The 27,276-nt window shown below is 39.8% G+C and overlaps 1 protein-coding gene across 1 annotated transcript in view; it reads left to right on the top strand.

Annotated features, from left to right (window-relative positions):
• The window catches only part of LOC126248580 (neogenin), a 250,431-nt gene that overhangs the window by 122,860 nt on the left and 100,295 nt on the right, over positions 1-27,276 (top strand). Inside the window, exons 13-17 of the mRNA XM_049949687.1 lie at positions 1,846-2,004; positions 2,088-2,293; positions 12,826-12,981; positions 16,420-16,582; positions 19,580-19,774. Coding sequence (XP_049805644.1) covers positions 1,846-2,004; positions 2,088-2,293; positions 12,826-12,981; positions 16,420-16,582; positions 19,580-19,774 — 879 coding nt within the window. The remainder of the gene's footprint in view (positions 1-1,845; positions 2,005-2,087; positions 2,294-12,825; positions 12,982-16,419; positions 16,583-19,579; positions 19,775-27,276) is intronic.

The raw sequence follows: 27,276 nt of genomic DNA, 5'->3' as shown, positions 1-27,276 counted from the left end.
CATATTTTTTCATTTCTTTGTCCAGTGTGTAATTTTTGTACAATTAATATTGTTACCCTAGATTATAATTTATAATATCCTGCAGTTCCATGGACTCTTTGTTAAACAATTGTAGCAATAAAACTGAAGTAATTAAATAGAGTGCACACATGTTGAAGATGTTTGTTTGTGTAAGGAAGAAATACACCCAAACAGTGTACAAAATTTTTTTCTATGTTTAATGTGGAGGTTTTAGCTCATGTATCAGTGCTGTGATTGGGTACACAGTGGCTGCTCTTTGAATTTCAGGACAATTCTGTGAAATAGCCATTAAGTATTATACACTCCTGGAAATGGAAAAAAGAACACACTGACACCAGTGTGTCAGACCCACCATACTTGCTCCGGACACTGCGAGAGGGCTGTACAAGCAATGATCACACGCACGGCACAGCGGACACACCAGGAACCGCGGTGTTGGCCGTCGAATGGCGCTAGCTGCGCAGCATTTGTGCACCGCCGCCGTCAGTGTCAGCCAGTTTGCCGTGGCATACGGAGCTCCATCGCAGTCTTTAACACTGGTAGCATGCCGCGACAGCGTGGACGTGAACCGTATGTGCAGTTGACGGACTTTGAGCGAGGGCGTATAGTGGGCATGCGGGAGGCCGGGTGGACGTACCGCCGAATTGCTCAACACGTGGGGCGTGAGGTCTCCACAGTACATCGATGTTGTCGCCAGTGGTCGGCGGAAGGTGCACGTGCCCGTCGACCTGGGACCGGACCGCAGCGACGCACGGATGCACGCCAAGACCGTAGGATCCTACGCAGTGCTGTAGGGGACCGCACCGCCACTTCCCAGCAAATTAGGGACACTGTTGCTCCTGGGGTATCGGCGAGGACCATTCGCAACCGTCTCCATGAAGCTGGGCTACGGTCCCGCACACCGTTAGGCCGTCTTCCGCTCACACCCCAACATCGTGCAGCCCGCCTCCAGTGGTGTCGCGACAGGCGTGAATGGAGGGACGAATGGAGACGTGTCGTCTTCAGCGATGAGAGTCGCTTCTGCCTTGGTGCCAATAATGGTCGTATGCGTGTTTGGCGCCGTGCAGGTGAGCGCCACAATCAGGACTGCATACGACCGAGGCACACAGGGCCAACACCCGGCATCATGGTGTGGGGAGCGATCTCCTACACTGGCTGTACACCACTGGTGATCGTCGAGGGGACACTGAATAGTGCACGGTACATCCAAACCGTCATCGACCCCATCGTTCTACCATTCCTAGACTGGCAAGGGAACTTGCTGTTCCAACAGGACAATTCACGCCCGCATGTATCCCGTGCCACCCAACGTGCTCTAGAAGGTGTAAGTCAACTACCCTGGCCAGCAAGATCTCCGGATCTGTCCCCCATTGAGCATGTTTGGGACTGGATGAAGCGTCGTCTCACGCGGTCTGCACGTCCAGCACGAACGCTAGTCCAGCTGAGGCGCCAGGTGGAAATGGCATGGCAAGCCGTTCCACAGGACTACATCCAGCATCTCTACGATCGTCTCCATGGGAGAATAGCAGCCTGCATTGCTGCGAAAGGTGGATATACACTGTACTAGTGTCGACATTGTGCATGCTCTGTTGCCTGTGTCTATGTGCCTGTGGTTCTGTCAGTGTGATCATGTGATGTATCTGACCCCAGGAATGTGTCAATAAAGTTTCCCCTTCCTGGGACAATGAATTCACGGTGTTCTTATTTCAATTTCCAGGAGTGTATAAAACATTCCTTACAATTTAAGTGGTGTCTGTTATTACAAATCATGTTATTCTAAAAGAGTGGAAAAAACTTTTATCTATTATTTCTTTGTTTCAACAGCAAGACCAATGACAGATAGCATTACTGTCTCATGGAACCCTCCACGTAACCAGAATATTATGGTACGTGGTTATACTATTGGCTGGGGAAAAGGAATCCCAGATGCATATACACAGCTTCTAGATGGCAAACAACGATACTATGTTATAGAACAACTAGGTAGGTTTATTGTATTCTGTTCAGTACTGTCATATGCCATTTCTGTTGTAGATTATTGCCTGTATTGTAGTTTCTTTTTTCAGCCCCAAACTCAGAGTATGTAATTAGCCTAAGAGCCTACAATGAAATGGGAGATGGTCGACCTGTTTACACATCTGTGCGAACGAGAGAAGAGATGGCCCCAGAACCACTCACTCCACTTGTTCCTCCTGTTGGGCTTATGGCTATTGTTCTATCTTCTAGATCAGTTGTTGTTTACTGGACAGATACAACACTATCCAAAAACCAGGTTTGTTTCATTATTATGTTATGATGGAAACATAACACAACCTCAATTTTAGCATGTAGTAGATAGTTTTTTATCTTTCTGTTAAGATAAATCCTTTTGGACTAAAGGAGACCAATCACTGAAAATCCAGCACATTGAGTTGCCGATAGGCAGGGGGGGGGGGAAAAAAAAAAAAAAAAAAAAAAAACCTTGCTAGCTTTTGGAGGTATAGTTTGACTAACAATCTCCCCCCCCCCTCTCTCCCCCTCCCTCCCTCTCTCTCTCTCTCTCTCTCTCTCTCTCTCACACACACACACACACACACACACACACACACACACACACACACACACATACCTACACACATACATCTCTGCCCCATACTTGGTGCTAGCTGGACTAATGGTGCCAATGTTTTATTTGTCTACAGTTGGACTGGTTGGTGGGGGTAGTGTCAGGTGGAGTGGGCAGGCGGAGAGGGAGCTGGGAAGCAAGCAGAGGGACTGGGAGTGGGTGACTAGCGGCTTGTCGGGAGGCAGTCGATTTGCCAGCTAGGAGTGCAGGAGGGATGGCAACTATATGGACTAGGCATGTAATGCAAGATTGTAGGGACTGGTAGCTATACAAACTAGCTAACCACCAGAATAAATGGCCATTGCCAAATTGTTGTCAACAACAAAGCTGACCGCCTAGTGGCACAACACACAGCTGAGCCTATCATGCTTAATTTCAAACACTGCTTCACAAACCAGGCAATGTGGCTCCTTCACCACCAGCTTCTCTGAACTACACAGATGAGAGATATCCTTACAATACACCCTCTGCTCCTACCTGGCTTCAATCTCAGGTAACCCACTTTCCCTACACCCTCCTCTCGACAGTTTCCCCTTACTCCATCCTGTCACCTCCTCCCAGTTCACGTTTCCACATCACCTTCATTGTGTGCCACTCCCCACGAGCCCTAACAATTGTGCATTACATGCTTGTTCCATATACGTGCCATCCCTCCCACCTGCATTCCTGACAAGTAAACTGAGTGCCTTCCTCTGAGCCACTAGCCACCCACCCCCTAGTCCCTCTCCTTGCCTTCCATCTCCCTCTTCCTCTCCCTCTACCCACACTACTTCACCCAACACTACTTCACCCAACACTACTCCCCCCACCCCCCACATAACCATCCCACCTGCCAAGAAATGAAACATTGGCACTGTGTGTTTGTTTTACTTTAGCTCATCAAAGGATAACTCTGAAAGCTAGCAAATGTTCCTTCTTTTGTGTGTGCCTATCAACAACTTAATGGTTCTGCTTTTCGGTGAGTGGTCTCCCTTAATCCAAAGATATTTACATTCTCCAAGAACTTTCTTACAACTTTTATTTAATAAGATAACTTTTGTAAATTTGTTTGAGACAACATTTTAATATTTGTCCACATACTCTACAACTTACCGTATGTAGCACAGTTCATTTCATGTTATTATTAGTTACTTCCTGTCCAAGGCTGTTTCTATAGTGAATCAGAGGAAGATGGCTGACTGTCAGCCACTGTACTACAGTGTCTCTTAACTTATTCTCATGATCTGTACAAGAGATATGTGATGCAGGCAGTACCCAAGGGCATTTCTCTTACCCAGTTGTATGAGCAATAATAATTTCTTCCAATCCTGGTAAAGAATCTTTTAATTTTGTTGCTTCTGTTTGGGTAACTTGATAAAATTCCCAAATCTATAAGGTTGCACTCATCTTGTATGTGGGTTGCTTAACACATGCACTGTACTTTTTCCGGAATTCTCTCGGCAGTTGTAAACTTTCTATGTGCCTTTGGTACTACTAATTTCTTGTGTTCATTCCATTTCATATTGCGTTGTAGCTTTACCCCTTTGTACACAGTGTGACAATCTGCAGAATTTCCCCACAAATGTTTTAATCTGAGACTACCAGGTCCATTCTTTTGTTTTTGTTTCTCACTGTTCAGTAATCAAATAAAAATACTGTCTGTAGTTTTTTTTACAATCAGCCATAACATTATTTTCATAAAGCCAACTGTCATCAACAAACAATCTTTAAATTCTACTGACTCTATCTGATTTAATGTCTAATTATTTGGAGAACATTAATGTTGCTATCACATGTGCAAACCATGAGTATCAATGTGGCGAGCTACACACCTGCTGTTCCCCAAATATGATACATCCAATAAGCGTGTTGTTGCATTAGCTGTTAGTAGTTGGTTACATTTCTTCATCAGTTTGCAGGAGGGATCCATGTTCAAACTTCATGAATATCTTTGTCAGAAAGGTGTGAAGTCTCAAGAAAAGAATTATTATGTCTAGCAGTTTGAATGATGCTATCAAGGATGAAATATCAGTATATGTGACGTAGATAGTAATGCTGAGTTATATAAACTATATATTTATATTATGTAAAATGATACTAGTGGATGTTTATGCAAATGAATATTACTACACCTTTTCTGTGCGGAAAATGCTCGTAGAGATCATCCGTGAAGTGGTCAACGTTTTTATTGTTTTCCAGTTCTAAAGACAATGACAGACGGTGTTTAGAAAGGGTAGATTGCATGCAACCGGTAGTGGCGTGTTTGTCGCTGTTAGTAGTAGTTTGTCCTGTAGTTAAATATAAGTGGATAGTTCCTGTGAATTATTATGAGTGGAGGTTATACTCAACAACCGAGCTAGGTTAATAATTGGCTCCTTTTACCAACCTCCCAACTCAGCAGCATAAGTGGCAGAACAACTGAGAGAAAATATGGAATACATTTCACATAAATTTACTCTGCATGTTATAGTCTTAGGTGGAGATTTCAATTTACCAGATATAGACTGCGAAACTCAGATGTTTAGGATGGGTGGTAGGGACAGAGCATCGAGTGACATTATACTGAGTGCACCATCCGAAAATTACCTCAAGCAATTAAACAGAGAACCAACTCGTGGAGATAACATCTTGGACCTACTGATAACAAACAGACCCGAACTTTTCGACTCTGTAAGTGCAGAACAGGGAATCAGTGATCATAAGGCCGTTGCAGCATCCCTGAATATGGAAGTAAATAGGAATATAAAAAAAGGGTGGAAGGTTTATCTGTTTAGGTAGAGTAATAGGAGGCATATTTCAGACTACCTAACAGATCAAAATGAAAATTTCTATTCCGACACTGACAATGTTGAGTGTTTATGAAAAATGTTCAAGGCAGTCGTAAAATGTGTTTTAGACAGGTACGTGTCGTGTAAAACTGTGAGGGATGGGAAAAACCGACCGTGGTTCAACAACAAAGTTGGGAAACTACTGCGAAAGCAAAGAGGGCTTCACTGCAAATTTAAACACAGCCAAAACCTCTCAGACAAACAGAAGCTAAACAATGTCAAAGTTAGCGTAAGGAGTGAATTCAAAAGTAAAATTTTATGTACCGACTTGACAGAAAATCCTAGGAAGTTCTGGTCTTACGTTAAATCAGTAAGTGGATCGAAACAGCATATCCAGACACTCTGGGATGATAATGGCATTGAAACAGAGGATGACACGCGTAAAGCTGAAATACTAAACACCTTTTTCCAAAGCTGTTTCACAGAGGAAGACCGCACTGCAGTTCCTTCTTTAAATCCTCGCACGAACGAAAAAATGGCTGACATCGAAATAAGTGTCCAAGGAATAGAAAAGCAACTGAAATCACTCAACAGAGGATTGTCCACTGGACCTGACAGGATACCAATTCGATTCTACACAGAGTACACGAAAGAACCTCCCCTCCTCCTAACAGCCATGTACCGCAAGTATCTAGAGGAACGGAAGGTTCCAAATGATTGGAAAAGACCACAGGTAGTCCCAGTCTTCAAGAAGGGTCGTCGAGCAGATGCGCAAAACTATAGACCTATATCTCTGACGTCGATCTGTTGCAGAATTTTAGAACATGTTTTTTGCTCGAGTATCATGTCGTTTTTGGAAACCCAGAATCTACTCTGTAGGAATCAACATGGATTCCGGAAACAGCGATCGTGTGACACCCAACTCACTTTATTTGTTCATGAGACCCAGGAAGTATTAGATACAGGCTCCCAGGTAGATGCCATTTTCCTTGACTTCTGGAAGGCGTTCAATACAGTTACGCACTGTCGCCTGATAAACAGAGTAAGAGCCTACAGAATATCAGACCAGCTGTGTGGCTGGATTGAAGAGTTTTTAGCAAACAGAACACAGCATTTTGTTCTCAATGGAGAGACATCTACAGATGTTAAAGCAACCTCTGGCGTGCCACAGGGGAGTGTTATGGGATCATTACATTTCACAATATATGTAAATGACTTAGTAGATAGTGTGGGGAGTTCCATGCGGCTTTTCGCAGATGATGCTGTAGTATACAGAGAAGTTGCAGCATTAGAAAATTGCAGCGAAATGAAGGAAGATCTGCAGTGGATAGGCACTTGGTGCAGTGAGTGGCAACTGACCCTTAACATAGACAAAAGTAATGTATTGCAAGTACATAGAAAGAAGGATCCTTTATTGTATGATTATATGATAGTGGAACAAACACTGGTAGCAGTTACTTATGTAAAATATCTGGGAGTATGCATACAGAACGATCTGGAGTGGAATGATCATATAAAATTAATTGTTGGTAAGACGAGTGCCAGGTTTAGTTTCATTGGGAGAGTCCTTAGAAAATGTAGTCCATCAACAAAGGAGGTGGCTTACAAAACACTCGTCCGACCTATACTTGAGTATTGCTCATCAGTGTGGGATCCGTACCAGGTCGGGTTGACAGAGGAGATAGAGAAGATCCAAAGAAGAGCGGCGCGTTTCGTCACAGGATTATTTGATAATCATGATAGTGTTACAGAGATGTTTAGCAAACTCAAGTGGCAGACTCTTCAAGAGAGGCGCTCTGCATCGCAGTGTAGCTTGCTGTCCAGGTTTCGAGAGGGTGTGTATCGAATATATTGCTTCCCCTTACTTATACCTCCCGAGGAGATCATGAATGTAAAATCAGAGAGATTCGAGTGCGCATGGAGGCTTTCCGGCAGTCGTTCATCCCGCGAACCATACGCGACTGGAATAGGAAAGGGAGGTAATGAGAGTGGCACGTAAAGTGCCCTCCGCCGTACACCATTGGGTGGCTTGTGGAGTATAAATGTAAATGTAAATGTAGACAGAGGCTTATGGGAATATTAGGTAGCTTGTGTTAACAGAAATGCTGAAAATGAAGTGGAAAAATGTTGCTTTACTTTGGTGCAGACAAACAACCATACCTGAATGGCTAAACACAAAGCATTTTGTTGAGCTAACGCCATTCACAGGAAAGAAATATAAACTGACAAAAATTGCTGTACATCTACATCTATACTTGACAAACTGCCTTGCGGGTTGTCGTTAACGATACTCCTGATACCACAGTCTTTTCCGCCCTTTCCTGTTCCATTCACACATGGTGTGGGGAGAATGCCTGCTGGTGAGCCACTGTACGAGCACAATTTTATCTTATTTTCTCATTGTGGTCGTTTCAAAAGAAGTATGTGGGAAGAAATAATATGTTGCTTCTATTAGCATTTGGATGTACAATCTCTGTCCTAGGACAATTGAAAATAAATTCTTTTGATTGAATGCAGGCACAGACATTACTCGCACTAAACATTAAGATTCTGAGGCAGCTGAAAAATAAACTTCCTCTGTTGACACTGACTTCTGAAAGCAAATATTGATAGTTTACAGATTAGTATCAAGTAAAATAAATTTTTTCTGTTGTAATACAATGTGTGATACAACAGTCATAACTTGAATTTTCTGCTCCTTCTTTTTGCCAGTGTCATTGAGGAGTGAACATTATGTTTGTGTATACTACCTAATTTTCTTCCTTTTCCCCTTTTTTCATTTGCATTGTTATTTAATATATCATGACTTAAATACAGAAACATAGTTGATGCAAGAACAGTGATATGATCAGAAATTATGATGAGAAATTACGACGCTACCCGATCGGATACCCAAGAACTGTTCAAATCATCTGATTTTATTCAAATACTTTCCAATACCCTTGTTTTATTGACACTCATCTTCCCAAGAAACTATGCATTCCACTCAGCTGCTCATCCAAGCCCTTGGCCATCCCTGAAAGAATTACAATGTTATCAGCAAACCACAAAGTTTTTATTTATTGTCCGTGAACTGTAATTCCCTTTCTAAATTTCTCCTTGGATTGCTTTACAGCTTTCTTAGCACACAGACTGAATAATTTTGGGGATAGGCTACAACCTCAACTGTAGCTTCCTTTCGTGTTCTTTGACTCTTACACTTGTAGTCTGGTTTCTCTACAAATTGTAAACAACCCCTAGTTCCCTGAATTTTATATCTTCTAACTTAAACATTCAAAGCGTGTTGGCCAGTTCACATTGTCAACATCTTTCTCTAAATCTACAAATGCTATAAATGTAGGTTTGCCTTCCTTCAGCCTATATTGTAAGATAAGTCATAGATTCAGCATTGCCTCATGTCTTCCTATACTTCTCTGGAACCCAACTCATCTTCCCCAAAATCAGCCTCCCAGTTTTTTACCATTTAATGTAAATAATTTGTGTCTATGTTTTGCATCCATGAATTTTTAAACTGGAGATTCCATAGTATTCACACCTGTCAGATACTGTCTTCTTTCTTTGGAAAAGGAGGACTAAGATCAAAATTTGATCTCCAGTCGGCAATGTTCATAGAATCAACCTGAAGGTTCTTCTTGTAGAAGAGGATAACTTTTGCTGCATATCTGCAGGGGCTCTTCATTCATATAAAATAGCTACTTTAAGCACTTGGAAACAAGTCAGTCACATGAGCTATGCATAAGGCTGCAAGGGGTATGTTCAAAACATTTCATGTCTGCTGCTGCTGCTGCTGTCAGTAGAATTATGTGAAGCAGTGGAAGAATGTTCTGTTGATTCTTGATCTCACATGGATGCTTTTAAAAATGGGTGACTGGTAGCAGACTTTTTCTACATATCCCTCTCTCCGTGCAGGGTGATTAATAAAATTAAACTTTGAAAACACTGTATAAATAACACCACTGGTCAAAATGTCATCAAATTGCAACAAAATACTGTCGGAGAAGGGGAAAAACATATGACAGAAGAAAAAAAAATAGTGTGAAAATTGACCAATAGCTGGTGCTGTATGTGTCAGAAGACGTAAACGAAAACACCTGTCATGCGCACGACCCATTGAAGTTGGTATTAACACGCCAGGTACACAGCTTTTCCTCCTTTCGCATCTGCGATGTTCACCATGACTTTCTCAATGCAGGATCATGTTCTGCTTGTAAAGCTGTATTGCAAGAATGATGACTGTGTACACGTCGCTCTGCAGAAGTTCCGGACACTGAAGGGCTTCAAAAAAGCCGTTGGTCCAATGGGTCTGGAGAAAATGATTCGGAAATTGGAAAAGACGATGTCTTTTGGTGTGCAACCTGGTAGAGAGAAGAAAAGAATTGATTCAAAGTCAGTGGAAGCAGTGGCCACAGAAATGCAGGAGGAGATGAGTGGTGGTGTGCAAACGTGTAGTGCATGGAAAATTGCCCGAATGTTGGACATACCCGTGAGCATGGTGCTTAAAATCCTACGAAACATCCTTCTTTGCTATCCTTTCAAAATTACCGATGTGCACGAATTGTTTCCTGTTGACCTGCCTGCAAGAGAGACCTTTACTTTAGAATTTCTTGCTCGCATAGAAGTGGACAGTGATTGGCCATGGAAGATTTTGTGGACCGACGAAGACCTCTTCTGTCTGAAAGGATAGGTCAGTACACAGAATTGTTGAATATGGGCAATGAAAATCTACACGCAAATCAACCGTACCATTTCATCCTGAAAAGGTCACTTGTTGCATCATTTATTATAGGGCCATACTTTTTTGAAGATACAGGTGCTTCCGATCCTGTTACCTGTACACATCACTGGTAAGTGCTATGAGTGTCTTTTGCGCAACCATGTCATTCCAGCTTTCCAACAGCATGGATGTGTGGTCGGGATCATTTTTATGCTCATTTGCACATTGCAAATCCAGTTCAACTGGTGAAGCACCATTTCGGAGTTGCCAGAATTATCAGCCGCCATTTCCTTACAGCTGGGCTGTCCCTATCACCTGAACTTAATTCATGTGACGTCTGGCTGTGGGGCTACCTGAAAGATGTGTTCAGTGTTACGATTGCAAACTTAGCTGCATTGAAGGCATGCATTGCACAACACATTCTGAACGTGACCCTGGAAACACTTCGATCAGTTGTGGAACATGTTGTTTCTCGATTTCAACTTGTTGCAGAAAACGGTGAACAACAATTGAAAAGGTTTTGCACCAGTCACATGGAAATCAATTATCCAATTTGATTTTGATTGATGCTTTTTATGCGGTTTTTGGCCTCAGGACAATTGAAGACCAAGGTGAGTTATGCTTTTTATGTGGGTTTGGCCTCAGGACAATTAAAAACCGACTTTTCCCATCCGATGTTATATGACCTTGTCGTGGTGGATGGGCTTACGTAACTTACAGCATTGCGCCTGTACACCCATGCTCACTGAGTAGTACAGTTTGTTTAATGTCAAACGTACACCTTAGGCATTGTTGTACGATTCGTTTGTCATGTGTAATCGACCACTATTAAATTATGATGCTACATTTGGAAACTATTTATTTCTCTTGTGCTGCATGTTTTCCCCCTTCTCCGATAATATTCCCTTGCAATTTGACGTTGTTCTGACCAGTGGTGTTATTTCTACAGCGGTTTGAAAGTTTAACTTTAATTATAATCACCGTGTATATTGACTCTCCCCTTATGGTGGTGGTGGTGGTGGTGGTGGGGGTTGGTGGTGGTGGGGGGGGGGGGGACTTGCTTTACAGTAGTCACTATTTTCAGCTGTTATATAAGCTCCTCTCCAAATCACCCAGCCTCCATCCCCCTCCCCACCTCTCCATCTTCAGGCATCGGCGTTTGATCAGAGTATCATTGTGGTAATGATGTGAACTTGTCAGTCCAATAAAAAAAAATATTGTAACATTACTCACAGCTTTTCTTCCATCAACTGAGCACTCTTCGGATTGTAGCTGGTCAGTGGCCCTAGCAAAATAGTTAAGAGTGACTTAAACTAGTTTTATAGTACAGATAATTAATAGTTTTAAGTGTGCTGAAGTACGTTCTGACTTGTCCACCTCAAGTTTCACAATTCAAAACTTCCATTGTAACAGTTGTACATAACCTTCTCGCGGTCCATAAGTGTGAATGTAATGTGACAGCCTGTCTTTCACACATAAATTAGGTTACATGTGATGGTTCATGAAATGTGGCTTCATGAAACGTAGCTTCATGAAGACCAGTGGTTCCGAACCTGAAGGTAATGACCCCCTTGGGGATAAAATGGAGTTTTCTGAGGGCTGAAAACAAAAATGGTTTGATTATGGTTTAACCATGACTAAATTATTTAAAAAATAATCTCTGGTATTACTATTTCATTAGGCCATAATATATATTGGAACCTCATTGTCACCATAATCATCATCAATTATTTGGGAACCACTGCTTGATAAAAGCCTTCTCTAAACTTTTCCATTTTTTACAGTTTTCAGTTATACCCAGTAACATTGATAGTGTGTTTTTTAATGTCATCTACTCGCCTGTTTGTTCATAGTCCTGCTCTTCCGTTGTCTTCTAGAATCTGGCAAAGACCTTTTTGGTCTGTCCATCATCCATTGGCCTGTTTACAAATCCTGTCCACCTGCGATTATATGTCATAATGGTTATAATTACATCTTCTTTTCTAGTCTGGTCCTTGATGCCTGTTTTCCTCTCTCCCCTTGTAATTTCCAATATGTGTGTCTCTATTGAACACTTAGCAACCCCCCCTTTTTTTAAAATCCCTTTTGTGTTAGAAGGCCATGTATCACTGCTCTGATTCAAAACTCTTAATACACTCTGATTGTAAATTTCAATTTGACAAAATTTGTGCTTGTTTTTGAAAACTGTATTCAGTTTATGAAAAGAACACCAGGCAATTTTTATACTTTTCTGTTTATTTCTTTTGGTGTGTATCATCTTGTGGTAGTCAGCACCTGTCATCATTAATAATTTTTATTAGCAGCTTTTTTCCTGGTTTAGAAAATCAACATTTTCATGGACTCCAAGACTAGATTGCACTGGAAATAGATTTTGTTAAAGTGGAATAGACAGTACTTTGGTGAAGCATTGGATATTGTAGCAATAAATACAAAAGTGAGGTACCAGACGAACATTGTGCATGACATATGATGTGTATTGACCAATGCCAAATTGATTACAAAAAAGTTACATGGGATTAATTAGCACAAAACTTCTCATTGCCTCATTATTTCTTTGTTTAATCAAGAAACCTACAAAACTCATCAATTTCATTTGTTTCAATTAAATATTATTGAGTCACTTCAATTATAAGCATGTTAAACTTAAAACATTTTATATAGATGTGAATTTGTGACTTACAAACATGTTAACCCTTTAATTTTTAATGCTGTGTTAATGTTGCACTTTTCATTTACAGTTTGTGACTGACAATAGGTATTATGTAGTAAGATACACATCTTCACATCATTCACCTAACCCTCGTTACAAGTACTTGAATTCTACAGACCTGAATCTAATGATAGATGATTTGAAACCAAATACGCAGTACGAATTCACGGTGAAGGTGGTCAAGGTAAGTAACTGTGGACACAAAATTGTAATCACAGTAGTTTATCTTTGAGCCATAGATTGTCATTAACATTTAACTTCAAAAGCTTATCTTACATGATATGGGTAATTACAGTAAATATGGGAAGTACCCCTGGGATACCCCTGTGGACTACATTTGTGTGAATCCTCTTAACTACAGTATCACTGTAGCTCAGTAGTGATAATTTAATGTTGTGACTTTTAAGTTATGCCATATTTTGTGATTATACATTTTATTTTGCTTCAGAAGTGAGAGTAGCCAGTTCAAGAAAAAGTAGAGATTTCTCTAACTTGTAGTGATAGACAATGGAAAGTTACATCTATGTAGTCTCTTCATCTTGGTTGTATTTCATTAGTAGACTCCCATAGCAATATGAAAATTGTTATTTGCATTTTTTATTGCTCTGGGCTATATGAGATGCACTTTTGAGTGGTAGACAGCCACGTTTAAAGTACATTTAAAAGTAGACTAAGCTATCAGACAAAGTCCTCCTTCAAATCTTCAGATATAGAAAACATACATTGGCGTCCCCCCTTCCCTCCCACACATACACACATAAGCGGCACTGTTGATGGTCTCCAGGAGTTATGGCAGGTCCAGCTGTGGTGAGCCGTGATCTCAGCTGAGGTATGCGTGGAGCTTGAGAACAGGCGTGGAGTAGGGAGGCAGGCATGGGGAGAGTAGAGAAACATAGAAGGGGAAAGGACTACAGGACTACGCTGGTGCACTGAGGGGCTAGCAGGTGTGGTGTGTGTGTGTGTGTGCGTGCGTGCGTGGTTTTTTCCTCAATCAATCCTGTTTTGTATTGTTGTTATTTCAGCCATGATTTTTAATTATTGGGTTTTGCAGTTGCACTGTTGAATTTTTTGAAACGCTATAACTTATTTCTGATATGTAATTAACCCTAGTAATTGTGCTGTCCTCCAGCTCGCTGTGTGCTGCTACTAATGTTTTGTAAGTGTCAGATTACCCAGAAAACACCAGTGCTTGGATTATGGCAAGGAGTATCCTTTCCTCCTACTAAAGCCTAGAAAATTTGCACCAGATAAATAATTTTTGTTGTCAGCTCATTTAAATACAGTGGCAAATGTACAAAAATATTGACATCTTATACATCCTTTTTAAAGACATTCTTCTCACATATAGACTTGATTAATTCTAACCGCCACATCAAATCTAGTCGTCAATTTTTGTCTTGTTGTGGTATTTGTTTACTGAAAATTCACCAGAACTCTGATTTTCTTAAGTGAAGTACTGAAATAATGTTCATCATACTTTAAAATCTGATCTATAAATGTCATAAATGACCTTGTTTGAGCATTATGATGCCCCTTCATTGTTTTTTCTGCTTCCTGTTTCATCTTCCAGTGAGCTTTTTGTGCATAACATGCCCAATACCATGAACCTATTTCATCTGTGAGGGGTGGAAGAAACTCACACTCCAGTACATAGGAAGTGATAGCAGTGCAGATATCCCTTGCTTATGCCAAAAGTCATGGCTTATCTACCTAATATTTTTATGACCTCTTTAAATGTGCGAAAATGCAGTATGTGGCATGGATTTTGCAATTTAGCAGTAGAAGTATTTTTACAGATTTTTGGCCATTCGCTCGTTTAACGTCTTTAGATCACACATTTTAAATTAGAGAATGATTGAAATCATCCTTCACATTTTTAGTCTGTTTGAATACAAACACAAATTAATAAACAAAACTGTATTCAGTGCACAGTCTGCTGCAGAGTGTAAATTAATTCTGGAAAACTGAATTTACTTCACTCTTACTCTTTTCTCTGTGGATACAATATTAACAAAATAATTTTTGTGTCTAAGTCAGCTATTTCTAAAGACAGAGAATTTGCGGTACATGTTTACAAAAACTCATTCATCAGTGAAAAATACAGAAAATCATTTTTAATTAGGGTAACTGAACTACCTGTTTTGAACTTCAGTTTAGCAGTGTGGTGCAACTTCTTTCCCTCTGTCTTCTTTTACTCCCCTTCCCCTTCCAACCTCCACACCTGAGATAGTATTATTATCTACCTGTTTCCCTTTTATTATTCCTCTCTATTTGTAGTCACTGCCATACTTTGTTATTTGGTATCACTCATACAGTGCTGCGGTATCACTCATACATTGCTGGCATTGCTGACATTGTAACACCATGAGGCATTAAACAGACATCAAATTGATGTAAAGTGTGCTACGTGATATGATATGCAAATGACTAACATTTCAGAGCAGCTTCACAAGGTAGATCAGTGTAATGCCATCTACATTCTTGATACAAGGAAAGATTATGCATTAGGTATCTCATTGAGAAAATTGTTTCGAGAAAATCAGTTTATGCCTTGTTTACCCCTATGTGTCAGAATTAAACAGCGGCAGGGTCGTGGCCTATTGAGACTGTGGTTTATCATTCATGATATTTATACTAATGTTTGTAAGGATGTCAAGACTGTCATGAGAATATATAATTGATGGATTTAGAGAGGTGGGGGGAGCACACTCAACATCATGCAAGATGTCAACAGCCCAATGACTAGCACTTGAGAAGAGAGAGATATTATTCACTCATCTGTGCGGGATTGTTGTACAGATGGTCACATACTAAGATTCATAAAATGGCCTATTTTGCAGGGACACAGGTATCCATGATGACGTCTTGAGTGCCACGGACTGTCAGCACAGCAATCGTTGTTGCGCCTTACTTGAAGTGATGTTAGAGAAAGGCACTGACAATGCCAAATCCAATGACAACTTTGGAAGTAGAAGTGGCACCATTTAATCTTTTTAGATTTATCCTCGTTCTGTGTGGAGCTTCACAATGGACATATCCATGTGGAGGCTCTGATCAGAATGAATGTTGCCACACTGTGTTCATTGTCAGTATACAGGCCCAGCTCCTGTTGTAATGATATGGATTGCCTATGGGTACATGACACGACCACCTCTGTTTCACACAGCTTGGAATTTGGATAGCAGTCATTACACTTCTAATGTGTTAAGGCTGATGGCTGTGCCCTATCTTTGAGGTCTCTGTCACTTTATCTTTTAACAAGATAATACAAAACAGCATGTTTCCCATGCTGTCCTGACTGACATACGTACAGAGGGATTTCGACTGTTGCTGTGGCCAGCAAGTTTCTCAGATCTCTCTCTTTGGAAACATCTAGTTGTTTGTTACTGGAGACTTACACACACTTGCCAACCAGTAAGATTGATGAACTGTAACATAGAGCTGAAATAGTGTGGAATGACTTATCTGTATCCTTAATATGAGCTTGGTATGACTTGATGCCCAGCTTGGTTAGAGCCATTGTTTTTACCAGAGGTGACAGTTCTGGTGTTGTAATGTTGGGGCCAGCAATGTAGATTCCATATATAAAATATTTAAAGTCTTTATAAATCTTTTCTGATAGGGACGACGATCTAGTCCATGGAGCATGGTGGTTATGAATATGACGCAAGAAGAAAGACCATCTTCTCAGCCTCGAGATCTAACTGTTGTTCCTGTTGAAGACAATCCAACAGTTGTGAATTTGAACTGGCAGCCACCAAAGCAGTCAAATGGCCCAATAACAGGTATGTGATATTGTATGTCCATTCACCCTCTTAAGTCAAAACCCTCCTTTGCAAGTACTGAGAAATACATTGTAGGGAATATCTGTACCATTCAATAGTGTTTCCTTCCAATTTCATTTACAAAGGCATGTAGGAAAATGTGTGCTCCACCACTCTCACCTCAGCCTTCACAGGATGTAATTATCCCAACAGCCTAGTTGAAAAGCAGATTTCCCGGGCCACCACAACCAATCCTCGTATTGCTGATCCCTCCGAAAAACCACTTTGGACCACACCACTTGTCACCCAGTATTATCATGGTCTTGAATGTATTAATCAGCTACTTTGACAGGACCATGACTTCCTAAAATCATGCCCTAATATGAGATCCATTCTGTCTGAGATTTTGTGCACCACACACAGAAAATCTTTTTGTTGCCCTTCCAATCCTTGCAATATTCTTATCAGACCCTGTGCTTCCTTTTCTACCCATCTCCCCACCCTATAACTCCCACCTCTGTGACTGTCCCTGCTGCTAGACTTGCCCTATGCACCTCCTACCACCACCCATTCCAGCCCTGTAACTGGCGAAATATATAGTATCAAAGGGAGAGCCATCTGTGAAACGACATGTCATATACCACCTGTTACGTAAACATTGTTCAGCCTTTCACATCGCCATGACCACCACCCAGCAATCAATCAGAATGAATGGGCATATGCAGAGAGTTTACACCAGCATCACACAATATCCTGTTGCAGAACATTCTCTACAACATGACGGACAAGCTCTAAAACATGACAGTCACAACCTCGGTGTCTGTTTAACCACACGTGCCTTCTGGATTCTTCCCCCAGACACCAGTTTCTCAGAACTCCGCAGGTGGGAACTACTGCTACAACATGTCCTTGATTCTCATCATCCACCCGGCACAGGTATAATTGATTGCTGTTTGTGGTTGCAAGTATCATTCACCATTTCCCAAAAGTATTTGGAACAGTTGATTCAAGATATTCCGCACTATGTCAACTATTTGGACGATATTATCATAACAGGGGGCGGGGGTTGCATGCAAAACACCGCAAGAATCTTGAATCCCTTATTAAGCTGCTCCAGAAAAATTGTTTACATTGCAAGTTGGAAAAGTACAGTTTCTTTGCCCTGATCATCAGCTACCTGGGGCACATTCTTAGTTATGAAAGTATTATGCCCACATGTGACCATGTCAACATGATGATAAAGATGGCAACACCAACCAACCAACCCTTAACAGATGCAGTCATTTCTAGTGAAAATAACATATTACGCCAAATTTATTCTCTAAGTATTGCGGATCACACACCCTCTCAATCAGCTGCAAAAGAAGGTAATCAAATTATTATGATGGGCTGCCTTTCAACAGGCTTTTCAGCACCTTATGGACAATCTCAAGGTAGCTCCATGACTGATGCCTTATATGCTTGGTCTGCTGTTGACTCTGGCGACAGGCATGTCCCAGTTTACTGATTGTGGTGGTTTTGTCAGGTGGTTTGGAGCACCTTAAGTGCTTTGCTTACAAAACTTTCAGTGCTGAGCAGCTCAGCTATTCCCATATTGAGAAGGCGATTTAGCGATCATTTATGGAGTCAAGAAGTTGCATGTATGTGTGTATGCCAGCAATTTCACCTGTTGGCTGACCACAAACTATTGTCTGGGCATCAGTCTAAGTTTGAATAAGAATGTGTAGCAACTGCAGTGCTGGATACTGTTTTCAAGCGAATACCATTATGAAATCCATTTTCACCCCACCGCCCAATACGCCAGTGTTCTGCCTTCCTCTTGGGACCAATGTGGAATTTAACCGTCAGAAAACTGTCGTCCCGCCACCCCCAACCCAGATCAACAGCTCCAAACAGCCTTGGATGAATTCCCACTCACAACTTGCAAGGTCACCTTGGCATCCTGCCACAACCCAGTCCTGCACAAGAGTTTGTTGGCAGTCCAGAAGAGGTGGACAGAGCATTTCACCAGATCAACCCAGTTTTTTGCAATTATTTTGCACTGCACTACCAACTAAGTACAGGGTGTCTTAAAATTGGACACGAAGGACTCTGACTGCCAGGTTGTCATTCTGCTCTCCCTTTGGGTCGCACATCCTCCATCTCCTCCATCCATCATGTTGGGAGACTAGCTATATGCCTGTGCTTCGCAATGGAGGTTAGAGAAGAGGCTTTGCATACCATTGCTATTTATGGCTCTGTACCTCAGTCAGTAAAAATGGAACCCTTACAGGATCGCTGTGTCAATAAATTCATTTTTTCTTGCCATGAAGTCCAATATAAATTAACCTCATGAAAGAAGCAAAGCAGTTTTGTTAAGCACGATGCAAAATCAGTAAATCGATGTATCATAGGAAACTAAATTCAATATCAATTGGTATTCATAAAGATAAGATTGCGTTACTTAATTCTGTCACTGAGGTAAAAAAAAAATCTAACAGTGACCTCTATTGCTTCGTTGACATACCATTGCAAATGTAAACACCACAAGCTATGCTTACATTACCTGTGAAAACCCCATGAAAATTCATCTTCTTGTTTTGGAGGGTAGCCTATGCAAAGAGACAGACACCATTTTACAGTATTGTTATTTGTATAGTGCACATGACTCATATGTTAGAAAGGCAAAAGAACGGACCCGCAAAATTACAGATCAATATCCCTAACATTGGTTTACTGCAGAATCCTTAAACATATTTTCCGTTCAATTATAATAAATTTTCTGGAGACCAAGAAGCTCATGTTCATGAATCAGCATGGATTTAGAAAGCATCGCTCGTGTGAAACTCAGCTTGCCCTTTTCCCACACAATATATTGTGAACTATGGATGAAGGGCACTTATTTTATAGTGTTCTCAGAGCTACTGAATCCTGTTTTATTCCCTTTGGCGCTTAAGAGCTATCACCAAAAATAATTATAATTAATTGTGTACTCTTTCATTTTCTAAATTTTGTATTTAATGTTTTGTTCTATTTTAGGCTATGTTATTCTATATACCTCTGATAACACATTGAATGATCGTGATTGGGTGGCAGAAGGAATTGTTGGTGATAAAATGACGACGTCAGTGAAGAATCTTAGTCCACAAACAACGTATTATTTTAAGATACAGGCGCGTAATAATAAAGGATATGGGCCTTTTTCTGCAGTTGTAACATTTACCACTGGAATAGGTAAGTCAGTAATGTATATTGTCAGAGGTCACTGATCTGCGTGCTGTATTATTTCTCATGATTCAAACAATATTTGTCTCAGTGTATCTTATGTGGTTACAGCCTCTGGTTGCTTAAATGTTACAGGTTAACAACACATATAACTGTCCGTTTCCTCATAAGTTGTTCACTACAGCTGCTGTTGGACACAGCTATATTCAGAAGATCCATTCACACATTAATCTCATTTTTAATTAATTTATTGATTAATTCATTCTATTTTTATTCACTGTGCACCCTTTTTTGAATTTGCAGTAGCTTGATTGATAGTTTGCCGGTCTCATTAATACAAGATGGGAGCTGTAATTTTATTTCATTCCTTTCTTCTTGTTCTGCGTGCGTGCGTGCGTGCGTGCGTGTGTGTGTGTGTGTGTGTGTGTGTGTGTGTGTGCGCGCGAGAGAGAGAGAGAGTGAGACACCCCCTTCTGCTGCTGCTAATCATCACACACTGTTCCCAGGGGTTTCTTCCACTGAATGTAGCACACAATCCTCATGACAGGCATGCAGACTGTGCAGGGCCTTCCAGTGTCATTCTTCCCAGGTTGCAAGGGTACCTACATCCCTCAGACACTGGAAAAGTCTGCTGAACAGCGTATCGGGGGGGGGGGGGGGGGGGGGGCATTTTTCAGCGTAGAGGGCAAAGGCTCGCAAGCTACATCCACTTGCTAAACCATAACAGAATATCATATCTGCCATCTCACTTATCGAGTAGTTGCCGTGATGGCTAATAAGTGGTGGAAGAGAGAAAATGTAAATGTGATACACAATTTATATGTACAAACAGTGCAATAACAGTACACACGTAAGTGAATCTGCATTTGGAAGAAGGTAAAACACTATGATGCGTACCCAGGGTTGACAGTACTGTACAATAGGTCATACTAACATAACGAAAACTAATATAGCTTACAACAAGATTCAAACCACATAACTGACAGCAGATCACCTAATGGTACATAGAGTACTGTGAGTAAGACATCATAATACCCTGCCAACAAGTTTGAGGGAGCACCAATGCATTGACTATGCTAATATCTGCAACCAAGTGTCACACAGCCCTTTCTATAAACACTTGTTTATCTTGGAAAGTATGTGTTTCCGAATCCATGTTTATTGGACTTGTTTTTCTTGTTTCAATGAGTACTACCATCTCTCAGAGTATTGGAACATTTCTTTTTAACACTGTGTGTGTGTGTGTGTGTGTGTGTGTGTGTGTGTGTACGCGCACGCGCAGTGTAACTTTGTGTGTGTGTAGTGTAACTTTGTTACAAGTGAAGTAGGTCAACACAATTAATTTTGAACATTACAACTGGTGTATAGATCTATTTCTGTTTATTGTGCAGTTCCTCAACAGTCATGTATAAGGTTGATAAAATAGATGAGCTCGTATTTGAAGTGACTGTACAATTAGTTCTTTATATTTTCAGTAAGTGAGCTTTTGTCAAGGAGTGGCTTCATTAGTTGAGCAACACTGAGCAATGTGACATAGATAAGATTAGATTAGATTAAGATTTCATTCCATAGACCCAAAAAATGAGATGATTCTCGTGGGTGTGGAACATGTCAGAAAGTATAACATGAAAAACATAAAACATTTGAATATAATACTTACTACACTGGTCATTTGTCAGGAGATTGTCAAAATAGGTGAATACATTACAGTAATCTGGAACTGCTAATATTTACAGAATTAATACACTGTCAGAATGAAACATTGTAATGCAGTTTTAATAAATTTATCATACACAAAATCCTAATTGTGACTGTTGCGACCAAGTGCTGTCAAAACTGAAATCTTAACAGACATTTTTACTTAAGCTGGTGTAACAGTCCCTGTTAAGATATTCACCTATAGAGTAGAAGGAATTGCCTATCAAAAAGTCTTTCAAACTCTATGTAAACCGTACTTTATCTGAAACCAAGTTGTTAATGGTTGATTATTGGACCGCTTTTTGGACAAAGGTAAGTGATTTTAGGTCTTTATGTAGATTGTTCTTATACCGAGTACTGATACTGTGTACAAGGGGCGTTTAAAAAGTCCGTGCAAAAATAAAAACTACTTACGTGTTTGGGGTAAACCTTTTTTATTTTTTGACATAGTCTCCTTTTAGACTTATACAGTTCGTCCAACCCTGTTCTAATTTGTTGATCCCTTCTGAATAATAGGAATTGTCCAAGTCTGCAAAATAGCTATTAGTTGCTGCAATCACCTCCTCATTTGGATAAAATCTTTGTCCCGCCAGCCAAGTTTGGAGAATAGGGGGAATGGGAAACAAGTTGGAATCATATTTCCATTAATTTTGTGACCACAACTGCTGAGGTGTGTGCTGGTGCATTGTCGTGATGGAAAAGGACTTTTTGCGGTCCAGTTGCCTGCGTTTTTCTTGCTGCTCGGTTTTCAAACAGTCCGATAATGATGAATAATATGCATCCATGTTTCATCCACAGTGATGAAATGACGCTTAAAGTCCTGCGGATTCTTCCTGATCAGCTGCAAACCATCCTTGCAACACTTCAGATTATTCCGTTTTTGGCCAAGTGTGAGCAATTGCGGAACCCATCTTGCGGATAGCTTTCTCATGTTAAAATGTTTATGCAAAATATTATGTACCCGTTCATTTGAGATGCCCACAGCACTAACAATCTCACGCACCTTAACTCTTCTGTCATCCATCACCATATCATGGATTTTATCAATGATTTCTGGAGTCATAACCTTCACAGGGCATCCAGAAAGTTCAGCATTGCTTGTGCCCATATGGCCACTCCGAAAATTTTGAAGTCACTTAAAAACTGTTCTAATCGAAGGTGCAGAGTCACCGTAATGTTTATCAAGCTTCTCTTTAGTCTCCTGAGGCTTTTTGTCTTTCATAAAGTAATGTTTAATCACCACACAAAATTCTTTTTTGTCCATTTTTTGACAATCACTCAACTTCCTTGATTCACACGTATGCCAAACACAAAGAAATAGACCAATTTGGCTGAAACTTGGTGTGTGTTCTTTTCATAGATGCTACTAACTAAACATGACCTCAATACGCGCCAGTGGTGCCATCTCTCAGACTTTGCGCGGACCTTTCAAACGCCCCTCGTATTAAGCTATTGGTTGGAAATACAGATATATTACTTGCAACAAATTTCATTAAGGAATAAATATACTGAGAAGCAGTGGTTAGAATACAAAGTTTCTTGAACAGGTTTCTACATAATGTTCTTAAATTTACACCACAAATGATTCTTATTACACGCTTTCACACGCTAAAAACTTTCGCTTGGTTTGATGAGTTACCCCAGAAATATGATCCTGTATAACATAATAGAATGAAAGAAAGCAAAGTGTGCAAGTTTTATATATGCGTATCTCCTAAATCTGACGTCATTCTCACTGCAAATACAAACTTGTTTAGGTGCTTAAGCAATTCTGTGGTATGCCCTTCCCAACTGAATTTATTATCGAGTTGTAATCCCAGAAATTTAACACTGTCTTTGATCTGCATGTCTTCATATGTTATACACCTGCTGGAAGGAAATCTCTTACAGGTTCTGAACTGCATATAGTGGGTCTTCTCAAGGTTTGATGACAGTGAATTAGCTTTAAACCATTTATTAATGATAGTGAAAATTTGATTAGCACCTATTTCTGAATCTGTACTTGACTTGCTACTTAATGCAATGTTTGTATCATCTGCAAACAAAACAAACTTAGTGTCTGGCAGTGTAACAGATGAGAGGTCATTAATGTACACAAGAAAAGCAGTGGACCCAAGATGGTACCTTGAGGAACACCACATTTAATTAATTCCCAATCAGATGAAGACTGACTGCTTACTGCAGAGGTATTTCGCTACGACATCCTGTTAGTTAGACAAGACTCAAACCATTTTGCAGCATTGCCGGTGACATCATAATATTCTAATTTACTTAAGAGAATGCTGTGGTTCACACAGTCAAAGGCTTTTGACTGGTCACAGAAAATGTCAGTAGCCTCTAATTTATTAGATAATGAATTGAGTACATTTTCACTGTAAGTTTAAATAGCTTTCTCTAATCAGAGCCCTTAAGAAATCCAAACTGTGACTTGGACAATATATTATTTGCAGTCAGATGCGTAAGGAGATGCTTGAACACAACTTTTCAAATATTTTTTGAGAAAGCCGGCAAAAGTGAAATTGGTCTATAGTTTGATGGTATCTCTTTATCCCCCTTCTTGTAAAGAGGCTTAAGTTCGGCATATTTTAGCCAGCCATATTGGTTAAAACTCTGGAGTTTCATTTACTAAAATAGTTCATACTGTAACAGGAAAGGGGATGACTAGCAGTGGTACTAGGTACCTTCCGCCATGCACTGTATGGTACTCTGTAGAGTACTATGTAGATTTAGATATAAATGTAGACGTGAAGATCAAATCTCTGACCAGTGTTTCTGATTTAGGTTTTTGTGGTTCCCTTTAAAGTGCATCAGGGAAACGTTAGGCTGATTCCTTCAATAAAGACATCCGTAATTTCTTCTCCCATTCTTGTCCAGTGAATCTAGTGTTTCATATCAAATTGTTAAACTCTAACCTCTCTTCCATCGAGCTACCACATTACCCTACTGTGAGTTTTCTTCCTGCATCGTAATTTACTTTCCAACCCATGCCAATACATCACATAATGGCTCTTGTAACTGTTACCAAATGGTTCTTAATGTTGATAAATCTCTACTATCATGTATATTCATGGCAAATTATACATTTTTGTTATACTTTAATACTTTGAAAGCCTTACCATTGCATAAGTTTCCAAGTGAATAACAACATTTTTATCATCCAGCTGCTATCATGACTTTCTGAGTTATGCCTAAGCACTTTGTTATTATTAGCTCCAAGTTGCCAAATTCTAGTAGTAATGTATTAAAGCTGCCTACACCAAATACTGTGTAATTCATGAGGCTTGTGTAAACCTCTATTTAACAAACTGGGAATTCTTACAGTAACATCACAGTACATCTACTCATAATGAGATATTTTGCTAACAACGTGAAGGAAATATTGAAGAGTGGAGTTTTACATCCCATCAGTAATGAGGTCTTTAGGTGCAGGTTGACAGCATGAGCTTTTTTCCTCTCTCACCCCTCTCTACATTTGTCCCCCTGTTTCTGTCATATGGTGCCTCTGCTCAGTTGTGAAAGACTGTCATATTAGTGTCAGTGTCAGTCAGTTGGTTAGTCAGCAACTTTTTTCAACCATATCACATGTCCTCAGTCTGAGGCGCTATAGGCATATTTGAGATTTAATACAGAGCAAGTAAGTAAAATCTATGTAGTTATCAGGAAATGTATGCTACCACTTCTCATTTCCTTTCTGGCCAATTCTTCTTGTGTTGGTTTTGTCATTTTTTCCTCTTGTTTATGGAAACCAGGATAGTGTGTATTATTGTTCTGTTGAATTTACATAGTGCCATTTTAAATGTTGATTTAACTCAAATGAAATTTTCTTCTCTGTTTTTGTTTGTATGTATGAGTGTGCATGTATCAGGCAGGAGATATGAGAATGTTGCCTAAAAAGTTGAAATACTTGACAGTGAAGCAAAAGGTCAATTGTTGTAGGTAACCAAGGAATCACCAACAAAATTATGTACTTTATTGTGAGCTGCAGTCTTCTTGTACAATTTAATCTTTAAGTTGACACATGTCCTTGACTATTGTCCAGACAAGTTTCCTGCACTCTACAAAATACATTTTCAATGTACATACAGAAGAGTGGAAGTCTGTTAGTCACAGATTTTGGGTTCTTAAATCCCCATTCAAATCTTTTCTTCTGGAAAGGTCTTATGTTAAGAAATCTCCTCCTGTTCCCTTCAGAAATGCTTTGTGACCACTGATCTTTTTTACAGCAATGTAGTTTGTTTATATGAGTTGTATACTACACTAGGAAAATATTGGTGATGTGTGAGTACTAGTAATTTTGGCATGCTAGATTGTGTTTTTATAATTGATGTCGTCAGAAGCAAAAGGGTATAAATACACTTCTTGTAGTTTTGAGAAAACTGAAGTTACAGTTCACAAGGTTTCAGAATTATGTTGAGACTGCAAAATGGAATTTAAATTTTTCGTATATTAGACATAAAAATACTTTGTAGCATTTTCTGTTCACATGTTGGAATTTGTAAAATTCTGTATGCACTTGTAGCCCTTTGCGTCCAGAATATTGTGAACTCAATAGAATGTGATTTATGTTTTCTCTGTAATGCTTTATTATTGGTTATTATAAATTCATTTATCATGAAATTGCTATTTAGAGCCAAAACAAAACAATTATACAATGCTACATGGGCACCATATCTTTTGTGACCTACAATAGTGAAACAAAATAAAAAAGAATAATGTTTAATGCACTATCCCATTATTGAAAATATTTCATGCCACCTGGGCCACTTTCCTCTTCTCCGTGTATCATAAAAAATTCAGTATAACCCTACAAGTACGTAACTGTTTTGTGACATCTTGTAACTAGTTTTCTTTTTGTTTGCCATGTAGCAGCACAGAGTGGGGTTTCACTTGTATCCCTTTGCCACAATAATTTTATATGCCTTACCATGCTCTAAATGCTTTTGTCTCAGTTTTCTGGGAAATGCCACTTGTATCCTTTTGCTTCTGACCCCCTCCATTGTGAGTCATAAAAAATGTGTTTCGAAGTAAGACATTTATTCATGTAAAGAGAACACGAGCTTGGTAACTCGATTCAGCCTATGTGATTAGGGTTTTTCAGTGTTTTCCCAATTCATTTCCTACCCTTGAGGAATGGATTCTACTAAGAGGCTACAGTGAACATTCCCCATTTCAATGCCCATTATCAATACATGTAAATTCAAGTAAATCATTACATTGTATGTACATATGAGTATTTTTTTCAGGATTTTCACTCAATAATTTTGCAGTTCCGTATTTAATTGTTCTGTGCTCCCTCCCTCCTCCTCCTCCTCCTCCTCCTCCTCCTCCTCCTCCTCCTCCCACCCTCTCCCCCCTCCGTCCTCCAATAGAATGCTAAATAAATATGAAAAAGAAAAATGTACTTTTTGCTAGTGTGATATGCTCAGCTGTTGATTCTGCACAACAGTGTACTGCATTTTTCATCAGTTTTTCTGGGTGTTAGCATGTGAATTATTCATATTATCCTTCTAGAACAGGTAATGGGTGCATGCTCCTTGACTGCTTTGTCTAGATACTGACTTCATATTTACACATTTATCTATTTATTTAAGACACTGTGTTTATGTTAATCAATTAAACAAAAATCTTAGTTGCAGTTCAGTGCAGCAGTTAATTCATTTTAAGTAGATTAGATTAGACCTGTTGTGAGGAAAAGCTCAAGGATATGGAATATGTCATATACAAAAATACATAATACCTATTCACTAAAAAACAGATGTGTTAATGATTTTACCACAAATCTTAAACAAAAAACAAGTCAAAAATCTGTAACA

The sequence above is a fragment of the Schistocerca nitens genome, chromosome 3, assembly GCF_023898315.1.
Source record: "Schistocerca nitens isolate TAMUIC-IGC-003100 chromosome 3, iqSchNite1.1, whole genome shotgun sequence".
Taxonomy (NCBI): Eukaryota; Metazoa; Arthropoda; class Insecta; order Orthoptera; family Acrididae; genus Schistocerca; species Schistocerca nitens.
This window is presented reverse-complemented; position numbering and strand designations above follow the sequence as displayed.